We start from the raw sequence: 15,431 nt of genomic DNA on the forward strand, positions 1-15,431 counted from the left end.
CCGGCAGAATTGACCAGAACCAGTGCGTATTTATGGAGCACACTTACTTGCTGCCAGTGTTGTGCTTTGTGCTGCCTCCATGAATTCATTTATTCTGACGGTAATCCCACAAGGTAGGTATTATCCTCATGTATCACGGTATTATTATTATCCTCACTCTATAGACAAGGAGAAGGAGGCCCAGAGACCTTACATACCTCACCCAGCATCCCCCGGATGGTACACGTAGGAGCCAGGCTTTGCACCCAGTGTTCATCAAGCCCTCTGCTTCGGGCCCCAGGTTGGGAGAGGGGTGTGTATGGGGCTGGCATTTAGATCCTACTGGTACCCACCCAGCAGTGTTTCCATGTCACAAGTTTGGTCTCCAGCATGACTGTTCAGCTCACAGGGGCCTGAAGGAATTGGTTGCTTCATCAGAGCCGCTGCTGGCCCGTGTGATGAGTGAATGGTAGTGGGTCCCTAGGGAAGTCAAGCGATGTGTGAAAGGATAGCTGAGACAAAGCTTAGTGCATTGGATTTTAACCTGCTAGCCGTGGGCCTCTCTTGTTTCTTCTAAGCCCTTGGTGTCCGGGCATCAGCATCTGATCTCTAGGTATCCTTGGGTTTGCAAGGTGGAGCATGTGGTGACAGGAGACTGGACAGGTGTCCTCAGGTGGGAGAGGACCCTGAGTGTCATGTGAAGGGGTATAGACCTAATCCTGTTGGCCATTGGTTCTCAACTCCAGTAATTTGCATACTGCTAGCCTGATTCTTACTATGTCTGAAGATAGTGTATAGTCTGAGTTAAGTACTTTTTAAAATTTAGTAAGTGTACTGTTTTATTTAAATAAATTTAAGAAAAAAATGCCACCATCATAAATGAGAAAGTAGGACAATCTTCCATACATAACCATCACCAAATATAAGAACAAAGAAATAATGAAAACAAGAACAATAAAAATAAGTATTGAAAACAAAGTTCTGAGCCTGAAGCTTTCTCTTTCTTTGTTGAAAAGGGAAACTGACAAAGGTTAGAGATGTGTTTGTGGGGCTGAACAGAGAGTTTTTCTTTGTTACTGAATCAGAAGGATTGAAAATGGTCAGTGAAGGAATATTTAACTCTGTGGCTCAGCGACATTGCAGACTGTGCCTCTGGACCCCCTGTGATCATTTCAGGGGCCCACTTTGATCTCTGAATTTTAGGAAACCCTCCTGCAGCAACAAAAATCCAGAGATGGATTTTTAAATAAACTTTATTTTTAAAAGGTTTTATTTTTAGAACATTCTTAGCTTTACAGAAAAATTGAGCAGATAGTACAGAGAGTTCCCATATAACCTTCCTTCCCACACAGATACAGTTTCCTCTGTCATTAAGATCGTGCATTCATATGGGATATTGTCACTAATGGAACAAACATGAATACACTGTTATTAACTAAAGCCTCTCCTTCATTTAGATTTCTTTAGTTTTAACCTAATGTCTTTTCTCTGTTCCAGGAGCTCATCCAGAATCCACGTTACGTTTGGTTGTCATGTCCCCTTCGGCTCCACTTGACTGTGAGTCTCTCGTACTCTCCTTGTTTTTGACGATCTTGATGGTTTTGAGGAGTGCGGGTCAGGTGTATTGCATGTTGCTGCTCCACGAGGATGAGCCTTGTCTTTTTCTCATGATTAGACTGGCGATATGGGTTCTGGGCAGAAGACCACAGAGGTAAAATGCCAGTTTCACCACATCATATCAAGGGTGCATCCTATCAACATGGTTTTTGGCTGTTTGATGTTGACCTGGATTGATCACCTGGCTGAGGTAGTGTTTGTCATGTTGCTCCACTGTAGTTACTCGTTTCTCCCACTTTATGACAGATTTTTAAAGCACAGAGATACATGATCAGATCTCTGTCTCAGAGCATTCTGCTGGAACTGTAGAGGATACCACACTGGCTAGAGAAGAAAAAAAAATCCCAAAGTCTTCTGGATCAAAATTGTCTAAATCAACAGTTCATTGATTTGGTCCATTGTTTGGACCAGCCAGTTTTCTTTTCTATTTGAAAATAGCTTTGCCACCTCTATCCTTGCCTCCACCTGTTGGATTACTTCAGCATCTATGGCAGAAGTGATCATTGTGGGTGGAATAGACCCTTTCCCAAGTGCAGGGCAAAGCCAGCATTTCTATGGGTTAAAAACAGATGTTGTCTGTGCCAAAACTGTGACTTCACTTAGCGGGGACTCAGGAGAGAAACTGTGCGTAAATTCAAGACAAAATCTCCATGTCTGCATAACTACAACTCACTGGATAAGGACGTTATGGCTCTTTGAATTTGAGAGGTGAAATATGAGTATTTATTTGAATAAGTATAACTGTTAGAATTTTTTTCTTTTGCAAGTAATCCCCTCCCCACCAAAGAAGGAAAGAACAAAAACATAACACAAGACAACTTGAGCAAAAATAAATATGTACGTACACATACCCATACACTTATATGGCTTCATGCAGTGAACAGTTCCAGGGTAGTGGGTTTCAGGAGTGGCTTGTCCCAGGGGTTCAAATGACTTCTCTCTGTCCTTTTCTTGGTTTTGCTTCCTTTATGATGATCCATTCTTGAGCATTCTCAAGGTTTCAGGTGAGACCCTAGACCCCACATCCCTCTCCCTAAGGGAGGAGTCATGTGCTCTTCCCCACTAGGGGTGGAGCCCACCTCAATCTTGTGGATCAAGAAAGGGGAAAGAATGGACTCTCAAATAAGAAAGGGAAATGGTTGCTGAGGAGGGAAACATCAAAGGCACACAGCAGTTTGACATACAGCAGAGCATCATTGGAGATGGGTTTTTTTTACCTGTGAATAGAGCCTTGACCCAGAAAGGAGCAACAGGATGTGTGTTCAGATGGAAACAACATGAGATTGGCAATGAGGACATAACTAAAATCTCTATTTTATAACTATTTTGCCACATTTGCTGTATGGTAGCATGTAATCATACGTACCCTTCATTTCTGAATGTAACCAGTGGGAATAATATGTCTCTTCACTACCTGACATGGTATATGAGAGGATAAAACGAGACTATAAATGAGAAAATGTTTAGAAAAAGATATTTTAACAACAGAATTCTCTCCATAATTCTAACAAAGTCCTAGAGTGACTTGTTTCAATTTTTAGAACCTGTTTTCAGAGGAGGAAGTCTTCCTCCTTAGTGGCTCAGCTATAATGTATTCAGGTAAATATATAAAGCAATAGATTTTAGGATAAAAGCTGTTGAGAAGAAATTATTGCTGTTTGCCACAACATGGATGAAAGTCACATAGCATTAGGTGAAAGCAGATGGACACAAGAGAACACACTGTGTGATTCCATTTATATAAAGCTCAGAAACAGATTTCATCTATGGGGTTAGAATTCAGGACAGTAGTTAACCTTCAAAGGGTTTGTAACCAGTAGGGGCATGAGAAGATGTTACTGGGATGCTGGTGATACTCTGATTCTTGACCTGGAAGTTGGTTACATGGTTATGTTCAGTTTATGAAAATTCATCAAGTGACATAATTTGTGTACTTTTCTGTCTATATATCTCATTGAAAAAGTTGATCCTAAAAAGGTTTAATGTCATTAACCATGAATCCACAGAGACTGGAAACAGGGTCTGTGGAATTCATTTAGGCTTTGGATATTTCCTGTCTGGCCAGCATTGTGTCTTAGATTTTTTTTCCCCAGGGTAGTAGTGATAGGCTTGGAGTCTGGGAGCTTGGGGAAATGTTACATGTACTTGTCATTTCTCCAGTGTCCTCTTTCTCTCTATACAGCTACACCTGGCCAACTTTACCCCAGAGTGTTACCTGTCTGACTCCCTGAACATATTTGAGTTTGCAGGTTCTGGAAAGGTTAAAATCCCGACTCCATCACAGCCCAAAAAGTTACCCCAGGCTGGCTACTTTGCCTCTCTATGTCTGTCTTCTAATCCTAAAATTATAATACATTCCCAGAAGGGTTTGTTGTTTTGTTTTGTTTTGTTTTAACAAGGATCAAATGGGCACGTAACACAATGCCAGCCATGCAACAGATTCTCAAAAAATGGAAATAACTGTTATTAGAGGTAATATTATCATAAATAATAGAAATGTTTAATGAAATAAATTGATGGTCACTTATGGACCCCTAGCCATTGTCTCACAAGAATTGCTGCTGAGCTGGTCCTTGCTCAGATCCCATTTGCCATGTCAGTGTTTTCATCAACCACGTTTAATAACCAGTTACCAGATCTGGATATTGGGGCTGTAAATTTCCCTGGTGACTGTTGCCAATGGCCGGGAAGGAAAGACTTGTGTAATTACCACTTGTATTTCCACAAAACACAAGAACTCAAGTCAAAATCAAGGGTTTTAGACAATAAAACACCAGGGTTTTAAACTGCAGGAAAGAGCTGCCCAACCTATATGATAAGAAATGGGTGCCTAGTTAGAAAACAGAAAAAGGACTGATACCAGTGTGGCAAAACACCATTGGAAACCTTTGTGCTGGCAGAACCATTTTCTTTTTCCTTCCCAAATGCTGCATATATCTGGAAGAAGATTTAAGGCTTTAGGATTAGCCATGGGTTGGTTAGGAATCAATACCTTCACCTCTGGCCACAATCCATGGCCTTGGTTTTCAGTGTTCCTTTGGTCATGTAGTTGCCTTTCTTAGTTTAGCATGGTCATTTGGAAATGCCAGGCTGTTCAACATCCTTAAAACAAGGTAGCTTAATGGGTCCCATGGAAATATCCCCAAACAGCAACATACTACAACTTTTAGAAGTATTGAGACACCATAGCTCCAATGAGAAACGGTGAAGATAGTCCTTTGCAAGATGTTGGACTTAGACCCCAAACTCTAGTTGAAGCTTCTTTGGTTTCCGAGCATCATGTTTTCAGTTTATGAGAAAGGAAGTTAAAATGGGTTTCAGGGGGAAAAAATATCTTGCCCTTGGATTCCCACAAAGTGTTTGATTTTTGTCAGAAAGAAGAAATTGGAAAAGCTTTATTTATTTATTTATTTGCCTGCAGTGTCTGTGCATTAGCAGGCTGGCATTCCTACAGTAGGCTTAGGTCGAGTTTGTGTTTCTGAAAGGAGCTGTCCACATCAGCACAGGACCAAGCAGGAGGGGGTGAGAAAAAGTCGAGCAAGTTGAGCAGTAATAGGGGACAGAAATGGAATTTCTTAAGATCACCAGTCCCAAATCTCCTGAACTTACAGAAATTATAAAGTCATGGACGAAGAATTTCTCCAAGAGTCTTTTTGGCTGGCCGAAGAAACTGAAATTCAACCAATCCAGAAGTGATCACAGTGAATTCTTAAAGAACAAGCTCAGAGCATGGCACATGGCCATTTTTAAAAGTGTAGGTGCTCTTCTACCAAGCTAATGAAATGGCCCTGTTTTCCTTCTGACAACAACGGTTTCATTGATATCTCATGTTGCCCCAAGCTAGTCAAAGTTGATAACAGAGCAGTTGATTTTAAATTACCTAAGACTCAAGTAGGCAGAAAGAAATAAAAATTTGCTCCAGGTATTTGGAGGGGCAGGGCCTTTTGCAAAACTGGACAAGAGGGGTCATTAGCAGCACTTTCTCCAGGAGACCAATTTTCTGTGCATATGTCCTTGCAATTGTTCATAAAAGCGTGGATTCCTCCTGGCTCACCTGGAAGTCTTCTCTTTTCCTAACCTATGACTTTGGTTCATACAGTATCACCTACTGTCAAAAGTATCCAGCTGAAAAGCATAAAAGGCATTTGACTGAAGAGTGATAATAAAGGCAAATTGGATTCCAGATTTTGTACAACTCCAAGATAGTTTATGTTCATCTTTTCTCAGTCTCAACCTAAGAGTAAATTGCAAGATGCCCTCTAAACCATTTATGTGCTACAACTTATCTCTGAAGAAAAGAAAACACAAGTGGGACAGCTTTGTAAAACAATTCTCCCTTTATCCTCCAAAGACAGTGCTTGTAGGTATGATTAAATGTAACAGAGCTAGGTAAAATGGATACCACATTTGGAGCAAGGAGCTGTATTTTCCTTCAGCCAATATTTTGGAAAAATCTGATGTCAGTTTGGACACTGGTATTAAACCAATCCATACAAATTCAGGCAAATACAGCTGCAGAAATCCCCTTTAAAAGCTGGTCATTTTGTGCTGAAGGCATCTAATTGGATATTAGCACATGGTGGTAACTAGCCAATTAGTTTGTGCATTTGACTGGAATTTCAGAAGATAATTGTTTCATTTCCAGGTCTGTCTCTAGCTCACCATTTGACCTTGGACTAATTGCTTAATCTCTCTTGGCTTCAGGTTTTCTATCTTGAAAGTGAGAAGAATAATAACATCCAACTACCTATCTCATCCGGGTATTGAGTGGATTAATGGGGTCATGTTTGTAAGGTCCTGGAAAATTCTCAAGAGAGAATGTTCTACCACTTTTCCATCTCTGCCTGGTAATATTTTAGAGCAATAGATGAGAAGGCTGCATTTAATGGGGTCATTATTACAGACGGATGTCCTCTGCTTCCTTATAACTAAAGAATGGATACCTTTTGAAAGCAGAACTTTTCATTGTCATGAAATCTCTGATTCTGTTTTGCTGGTGCAACAATCTGGAACTCCTGTGGTAAACCAAGCTTTCTCCTCTAGCCAAACAGTCCGTGGAGCTCTGAGGAAAGCACCATGGTTTCATGGCCACAAGGAATTACCCAGACTATTTCTGCTTCAGTAATACTTAGATTGACTTTTGAGGTCAGACAGGTTGAGTCCTTCCCTCTACCACTTCCTGGCTGGGTGATCCTAAGCAAATCTCTCAGCTTCCCTGTGCTTCAAGGCTGTTGGGAGCATGACCTTTAGGTAAAATGCTTAACACAATGTCCAGCACATGGTAGGCTCCCAGGAACTATTACCTATGTTAATAGTGTGTGTGACCTAACTCCATGTATTCTCCAATGCCACGAAGAATTATAATGAGTACTAGTCCTCGATTAAGCAAAACCTAACTCATCAGAGCTCGTGCTTAACCAGAACCTGGCTTGTCATGGCTGTCCGTTAACAATACCCTCATTTTGTGAGCACTTTAGATTTAGGAAAATGGCAAATTAAAAGATATCAGGGATTTATGCAAATTCCTATCATATTTTTTTTTGTCAGTGCTGATCTAGCCCAATCTCCTGACTTTCCAGAGGCAATAACTGCAGAGTAGCTCTGAACAGCCGACATTCACTGAGAAGGAACTGCGTGCCAAGCAATGTGCTAAACACTGCAAATGTATTTCTCATTTAATAGTCACAACAGCCCAATGAGGTAGGTACTGTTAGTAACCTGTTTTACAGAGGGAGAAACCAAGGTTTAGTGAGGCTAAGTTATCTGTCCATACAGTTATTAAATAGAGAAGCCAGATTTCAGTCCTTACTCTGACTCCAGGGTTCTGTTCTAACCCAATACTATTTAATAGAAAATAAAGTGAGCCATGTATGCAATTTTAAATTTGCTAGCAGCTATATATTTTTTAAAGTTAAAAAGAAGCAGGAGAAATTAATTTCAATTATATATTTTCTTTAATCCAGTATATCCAAAATATTATCATTTCAACATAGTCAATATAGAAGTTCTTAATGAAATATTTTATAATCTTTTTCTTTTTCATACTGAGGCTTTGACATTCAGTTTATATTTTGCACTTACAACCCATCTTGATTTGGACCAGCCACATTTCAAGTGCTCAGCAGCCACATGTGGTCCATGACCACTGCACTGGGTGTGTGTAGCTCTCACCCCTGTACCATTATGCCTGAGTCATTGAAGACTGTGTCATCCAGGTTTACCAGACTGCATTTACTGAGGAAGAAGCTCAGTAAATTTTCCATTTTTAACAAAGGTAACAAAAAAGAGGAAGTTTAGTGGTGTAGCAGGAGTTTAACACATTAATTCTTACATTCTCAGTTTGCTAAACAATTAATTTATCCTCAAAGAATAGCTCTTTCCTAGAACATCATGGTAGCTGAGCTTTTACTTTGTATAAATAATATGTATATTTATACAAGTTGGTATAAATAAAAAATCATTAAATGAATGAATGAATGAATATATTCATTACCATGGAAAAGGAAGATCTTTTAAGATGGCAGGGAAGATATGTAAGCACCATATGGGCAAGAACTTTTCTAATTTTTGCGCATCTCTGTAGCCCTACCTGTCGGAAAGCGCCAGGCATGCAGGAGGCTTGCAAGAAATATTTTTTGTGGAACAAATCGATGAATCCACATAGAAAAATTATTATTCCAAATTTTATTCCTAATGGACATAGGGAATCTAAGTGCCTTCTTTCTCTCCTCTGAATGTTTGGATTTTAAGGCTCAAATTAGGACTTTATTTGAACCATTTATATTTCCAAATGAAATAGCATGAGAGACCACAGAAATCAAGAGTCTACTTTTCTGTTGTTGTTTGTTTTGTTTTGTTTTGGCCGTACCTCGTGGCTTGTGGGATCATCGTTCCCCGACCAGGGGTTAAACCCTTGCCCTCGGCAGTGAAAGCACGGAGTCCTAACCACTGGACCACCAGGGAAGTCCCAAGAGTCCTCTTTTAAAAGACAGTTGTTGACTTCCTCATTGATAATATGTCAAAGGCAGATTTCCTGTAGATGTTGGCATAGGTCACAGGCTGCACCATCTGTTTCTCAGTCTCAGAGTGTTTCATCCCCCCCAAAAAACCCTCACATACTCTTTTCCTGGCCCAGACCTCACTGCTTACCCTCAGAGTGTTCCCAGGATCTTCGCCTGACTCACATGTGAATTCTCCTCCCACTCCACACCGTTCATGCGTTAGCGGTCACCCCCCCCCCCCACCCCCGCCATGGTTTCTTCCTGGTCTGGCGCGATGTGCTGTCTCAAGAGCACCTGAGAATGGTCTCAGATCAAATCTCCTTTAATTTCAAGGGGGCTGGTCCACACCCCAGCAGCCATTTAACCCTAAACCTGAATGTGCCTTTTTAACTTAAATATTAATTTCCCTAAAACAACCAAACATTGTTGTAGTGTCAGAACTCTTTGAATTGCAAGCGCTAAAACCCAGCTCACCCTGATGTCACAAAAGAAAGGTGAGGAGGCTACGGTGGTCCGCAGGCACCGCTGCATCCAAGGGGTTCACAAGATCAGAAGGCCCATGTCTCCCTGCCGTTCTCCATTTCTGGGTTCTGCTTCCTTCTGTAGTGCCTTCACTTTCAACACTGCTTATGTCATGGGATGCTTTCCAACCCCTTACCCAGAAACCACATTTGTAGCCAACCAGGGCTCTTGATCTGCAGGATTCATCTTTATCCCAGCTGTGTGTCCTGGGGCAAGTTGCTTCACTGCTCCAAGCTTAAGTTCCCTTTCTGTAACATCAGGATAATAACAGCCTTCAGGTCAGGCTCCATATTATGTACGTAAAATGCTTAGCACAGACTGGAGTGAGTGTTTTATGACAGAAGTGGGGGGAAGTTCTATTTTCTAAGGGATAGGTAGTCAAGATTGTAGAAGAGAGACTGTTTACAAATTCTCCCAACCTCAAACCAGTCTCATTTGACAGAGGCCAGTGTGTGTCTGTTCTCTGAGCCTCCTATAAGACCACAGTGCTTGGGAGCCCTGGCAATGACATGACTGTAGAGGATTTGTCTTCTGATGGTGACCCATTGGGCCAGAGCAAACCCCTCTCTCTTGCTAGACCCCCTTTGGACTTGTCGGGTGGCCAGCCAGCACGAGGAAGGATCCGCCGTGTTGAACTTGGTCCTTAAGAGGGCACAGGCCCAATGCCCTCACCCAAGCAGCAGTAACAACCAGGATATGTTTACAAACACATTGGTGGGGCTTCCCTCCCACCCACACATTTGAGATTTTCTTCTAGAGCCTGTTTGGGTCTAGTGCTTAGTATAAGTGTTCAATAATTACCCGTTGACTAAAATGAACAAACCAACATGATAACGTGGCCTGGCACATACAATACTCATGTGATGAATGTATGAATGAATGAGTGCGCTGTAATGCTTGTTAAGTGAACAGCTGATGATCCACAGTAGGTGAGCCAGAAGTATTGGCTGAATGAGCAAAGAATGAATGAATGGCCTATCCGTAATGCCTACGGCTACTACTTTCCATATGTGTTAGGCTGATCTTTGATTTATTTTCTGTAGCTGTAATTCAGTCCCAGCAAACTGACTCTAACTTTATGCCTTGTTTTTATTTTCTGTTGTTGAATTTTGAAATAGATGATGCCATCCTATGGATTGAATTCCGTTTTCAAATAGAAAGAGATGTTTTCAAACATCCTTGAACTGAGCATGCAGAGTGAGGGAGGCCTGGTGCTTATGCACTCACTAATCTCTGTTATGACATGTCTACATGACTGAGAGGATCACGCTTCTGGGCTGAGAGAAGGAGGGTTGTCCACGAATGACACGTGAGTGGAGCCATCGTGTTCCTGTATATACTCGGTAGATATATGTATGGGCTGGAATAGGTAAATTTAATCCTTTGCCATTATTCATTTCACTTTCCTTAATTCTGTGGTATTTCCAAGGAGTGACTGCTTTTCTTCTGGGTTAAGTAGAAATCTTTGCTTAAGTCAAAACCACTTACTTTAAATACATTCAGAGACATCAGGATCTTTTGCCCTAGGAGTGTTTCTCATGTTTTTCAAAGTCAATGAATTGTCACTTGACCTTAATGGACACTTATAGATCACTGAATTAAGGATTAAACTAAGTGGAGAAAAGAAGCTTTTATCCAAAATTCACTGATTTATTGAGACAGATTTGGGAAGTCATAACAGTGTCACTTTATTGAGCATTGATGATTATAGTGGCAATGTATACAAAATTAAAAGGACTTGAGATTTAATTCTGCTATTTAGAATTAACTGTGGTCCCTTTTAAGGAGGTCGAGAATATTTGCACAGAAGAAAAAAATCTTGTTAGAGTCACTCCAGTTAAAATTCAATAAGATAGGCAATTGCTATAAGTCACAACGTTCTTAAAAAGTTTAAAAAATGCTTCAGCTTCCTAGATATTCTGTGCACAGGTTGGTATCAGGAAGACCAAATAACAGACTAAATGGTGAAATTCTGTCTTTTTCATTTAGATGCGTTGCTATTATGTATCTCTCTTGCTGAAAAATGTTCTCCGTCATTGGTTTGAAGCTAAAAATTAAGTGTCACATAGTGAAAATAACAAGAAGAGCTGTTCATATTCTTAAGTAGTCTTGAGATGCCAGGATGCACTTTTCTTCTTCAGGCAAAGCCCATTTTTAACACTCATCCTTTTAGGCTTTCCAGGTGGTCATGAAAGGAAAATTGTTCGTTGCTTCTTATCTGGAAAGGATAGATTTGATCTATATTGGAATCTTCTTAGAACCGAATCCGCACAGTATCCAGCCTCTTTCTAATGAGATTGTGTTCTCCTGCTAACCAGTTTCACCGCATGCCTAAGTCCGAAAATTTTGAAAAATGTTACATTTTTCTAGATTTTCCTCCCAGAGAAAGGAATTTAGCTGAAGAATTTGAAAACCTTCTCTTACATACCCAGAAGTTTGGCTGGCTAATGGGTTGTTTGCGAAAAAAAGTAATCACCGAGTGTAACCAAATCAGATTTACAAACCCTAATACACAGATTCAGGTACAGGATATTGAAATTTGTGACCAATAAACAAGTAAAACAAAATGAAATTGCAGCATTTTCTCCCATCTCCCAGGAGAGACTAATAAAGGGACTTGGATTCCCCTGCAAATAGTTAACGTATGTTCCCTTAAACCCAGCATCTAGAGGCCCAGTGGCCCACACAGAACGTGGAAGAGGCAACAAGGCTGACCATGCCAGCTGCCTTTTATAAGAAAATGCCACTTAAAGAAAAAATTGCCTTTCTGAAGAAGTAGTATGGTAAAGGGGGAGTAACAGAATACTGTCTTTCTTCAGAAGAAAACTATTTCTCTTATCAGACTCTTTCCACTTAAGGTAAGCCTTGTGTGGGAGAGACCAGGGGGAAAAGTGGGGGCACATTTGGGGAACAGGGAGACATTAAAAAATAGTTTTGCCTTTGTTTATAGGTAAAGTATATATATAGTGGCTAAGCTCCTGATATTTAGAGTCAGATTACCAAGGTTCAAACTCTTGCTTAGCAGTTATGTGGCTGTGGGCATGACCATTCATTCATTCATTCATTCATTCATCCTGAGTGTTTTCTCTGGGTCGGTCACTGGAGGTTACAGCTGTGAACAAGACAGATGAGACCTCTGCCCTCCTGGAGCTTACATTCTAGTAAGGGGAAACAGAAAATAAAGAAATATGCATGCCGATGAAATGAGGTAATTTCAGACCAGGATGGGAGAAGAAAATCATACAGAGAACCACTGGCAGGGGAAGCAGGAGCTCCCTAAAGTTAGGATATATACATCAAGGTGGTGACCTGAATGCAGTGAGGGTGCCCAGGTGGGAGGAACAGCTTTCTAGGCAGTGGGAACTGCAAGCACAAAGGATGCATTACAATGCGGCTGGCAGGCAGGTCAACTTGTTTATAGACTTATCTGATAAACGGGGGAGTCCGTGCAGGACTTTGAGCTGGGGAGTGATATGATCTGAGCTGCACGGGGGAGAGCGAGCCCTCATGTCCTCATCTCTTGCTTCAGGGATAACACAGGAGGAGCACCAGACCAAGGCCTTTTCAGAGAATAGGGAATGCAAAGGACACTGTCCAGACAAGGTCAGGATTCAAGGTGAGTTGCTTCGTACGGATGCTGCAGTTGCTGGTGGTACTGGTGGAAAGAGGGCAGGGGAGTCATGCTTCATAGCCAGTGAATGAAAGGAAAGAACTTTGACAGATTCATCAAACGGAACTGGACTTGAATCAGGCTTTCCTGGTTTGGCTTATTCTGGTGGTTTTCGTGTTTGGGGCTTAGTGGAGTGAATCAGAAGCTTTCAGGAAAAGACTCTTTCTACCAAAATAAGCCTTGTGTGAGAGAGGCCAAGGGGAAAAGTGTGCGCCCATTTGGGGAACCAGGGAGATACCTTTAAAAAAAAAAAAAGGTACCTTTTCTATTTATTTATAGGTAAAGTATGGTGGTTAAGCCTCTGTTATTTAGGGTCAGATTACCAGGGTTCAAACTCTTGGGTTTGAACACTAGAACACCTTGGGTTTATAGAAATTGTGACCTCTCTGAACCTTTCCTTTTCTCCATGTCATGTGGATAATAACCGGATCTACCCCATGAAGTAGTAAGGATGAGACAAAGCAATGAATTTAAAGAGTTCAGACAGGGGCTGGTATCTGGCACATAATAAGAGCTCAATAAATGTTACCAGCAAGTATTACTGTTATTCATTACTCACTATTATCTCAGCACTTATCAGCTTCATCCTTACTGAATTCTATCATGCAGACCCGGCGGATCATGTATAATTGCCTCCCATATTTCTCTCCTCTTCCCACACCTCCGCCCCTACCCTCCTTGGGCAACTCATTTGTCTCAGGATTTTACCCAGAGACCCAGGAACAGAAATTTCTCGTGTTAAAATCATTACCCTCTTCTCCACAGGCAGAGGCTGGACCGAGGCCTTTTGTACATTGTCTCAACTGTTAGAACATCCCTAACATGTTCCATTTTACAGGTGAGGAAATCGGGGCTCAGAAGGGAAAGTGACCCCTGTAGGGTCACTCGGTCAGCAAGAAGCAGAGCTGAGATTCAGACTCAGGTCCATTTGACCTTGATGTCCCTTAAAACTAAAAAAAAAAAAAAACAACAAAGCATCCATTCAACCCCACCCCCCTCTCCACACACACACAAAAAAAGCACCATTGACTATAAAAATAAAGAGGGCTCTAAGTTAGGAGAGCACTGTGATTAGGCCCAGTGCTAGGAGAGCCTGAGGTTCTCAAAGAGACTCCTTGAGTCTGTCCAGTGTCCAAAAGTATCCTCTAACCTCAAAGGCGCCTCTGTCCCCACCCCACCCCTCCCCAGGCCGGTGGCCGGTGGCAACACAATGTGATGGTATTACTTTGACTGTGGCCATGTGGTGATGAGGAAGCCCTGACCCCCTTCCGGCCTCTTTGTCCTGTTTAGTGCTCCATCTGCGGGCCCCTCGCCGGCAGCCCGGCTGGTCTTGACTCTGAGGTGGAGGAGTAAACATCTTGGGAATCTTTATTAGTTTATTTCAGAAGATGGAGCCTGTTTGTCCCTGGGGCCCGTCCCTCTTTTATGGCCTCCAGTCCTTCTTGACAAATTCTAGTGACTGGAGAGAAAACCGCTTTCTACAGCGGATCATTAAAACACCACCATAAACCCAGGGCCATAAAATATTATTTGCTGGGCATAAAAGAGGGGTAGATTTTCCCAGAATGACAACCCAGGCCTTGCTTTCTCCCACTGAGAGAGGCGGCACAGGGATGCGATCGTTCATAAATTCCTTATCTTGCGCTCTGTTTTGTGAAATAACCCTGTTGGGAGAGCAGCCAAAAATATTGATTTATTTGTCCCACAGACTCAAAAGCATTTTTAATGAGTGGAGTATGGTGATGCCTTGCCAGTGTGTCTGCAGATGACTCAATCTGTGTGCACACACCCAAATGCACCCACGGTTGCAAAGGGAAACCATGGAGTTCCACAAACTGGAGGTAGGTTAAACAAGAATATTTGAAGATGGAGGTGAAGAGGCATCCATTTCCCTCCTTCCAACTGTCTGTTCCTCTCCCAGCCAAATTAACTAACACCCATGGTTGGGACCGGTTCTTACAACCAAGCCCGACTTTCAGAGCAGAACCTGACTGAAGGTTCACAGTGGATTTCACAGTTGGTTTCCCTTGACATTTTTCCCTGGAAAGAATTTCTTCATCCATTCATGCGTTCATTTGGTCATTCAACAAATACTGTTGAGCACTTACTAAGTGCCAGGCACTGTTCTGAGCACTGGAGTTACAGCCATGAAAAACACTGTCACAGAACTTACTGCATCCTCGTGGGGTATAATCTCAGGACACCCATTATTAATATCATCCGATAAAATTCACAATCCTTTATCTGAACTCCTTGGGGATAGAATGGTTTGTTGGAAATTTTGGAATTTTTTTGAAAGATAAAGTGGGGCATATGATTATTTAGTTTGCAAATAGCCCCAGTGAGGTCTGGGGAAGTACCCAGTAACCCAATACCATTCATATTTCTTTTGTGAAAAGTATGAACATTCACTCCAACTGGGATAAATTAAGACTATAACTGATCTTGTCATGGAAAGTACATTTTGCCACTAAAGGAGCTTGAAAACCTGTTTTCAGAGCTGCTCGTTGTAGAGGAGCAGGTATTGAGTGCCCAGTGCGTGCCTGACTGCTGCCAAGTTCTCCATGAGCATCACTGTTCATTCTCATTGCATCTCTGATTCTCAAGGTCATCTGTTTCATTTTCACTGCTCTCCTACCAGG

The 15,431-nt window shown here is 41.7% G+C and overlaps 1 protein-coding gene across 5 annotated transcripts in view; it reads left to right on the forward strand.

Annotated features, from left to right (window-relative positions):
* Window positions 1-15,431, forward strand: part of WNT5A (Wnt family member 5A) — a 216,498-nt gene that overhangs the window by 176,641 nt on the left and 24,426 nt on the right. For 2 of the 5 annotated variants that reach the window (XM_057705267.1, XM_057705266.1), the window contains exons 3-7: window positions 1,477-1,536; window positions 10,238-10,428; window positions 12,649-12,735; window positions 14,498-14,630; window positions 15,288-15,430. Coding sequence is in view for 3 of the 5 variants with exons in the window: in XM_057705263.1 (XP_057561246.1) it covers window positions 14,583-14,630 (48 nt within the window). In the remaining 2 variants the exon portion in view is untranslated. Of the gene's footprint in view, window positions 1-1,476; window positions 1,537-10,237; window positions 10,429-11,774; window positions 11,978-12,648; window positions 12,736-13,554; window positions 13,628-14,497; window positions 14,631-15,287; window position 15,431 lie in introns of those variants that run through there. The other 3 variants (XM_057705263.1, XM_057705262.1, XM_057705264.1) reach the window with 2 other exon arrangements.

This window comes from Hippopotamus amphibius, chromosome 13 (assembly GCF_030028045.1).
Source record: "Hippopotamus amphibius kiboko isolate mHipAmp2 chromosome 13, mHipAmp2.hap2, whole genome shotgun sequence".
NCBI lineage: Eukaryota > Metazoa > Chordata > Mammalia > Artiodactyla > Hippopotamidae > Hippopotamus > Hippopotamus amphibius.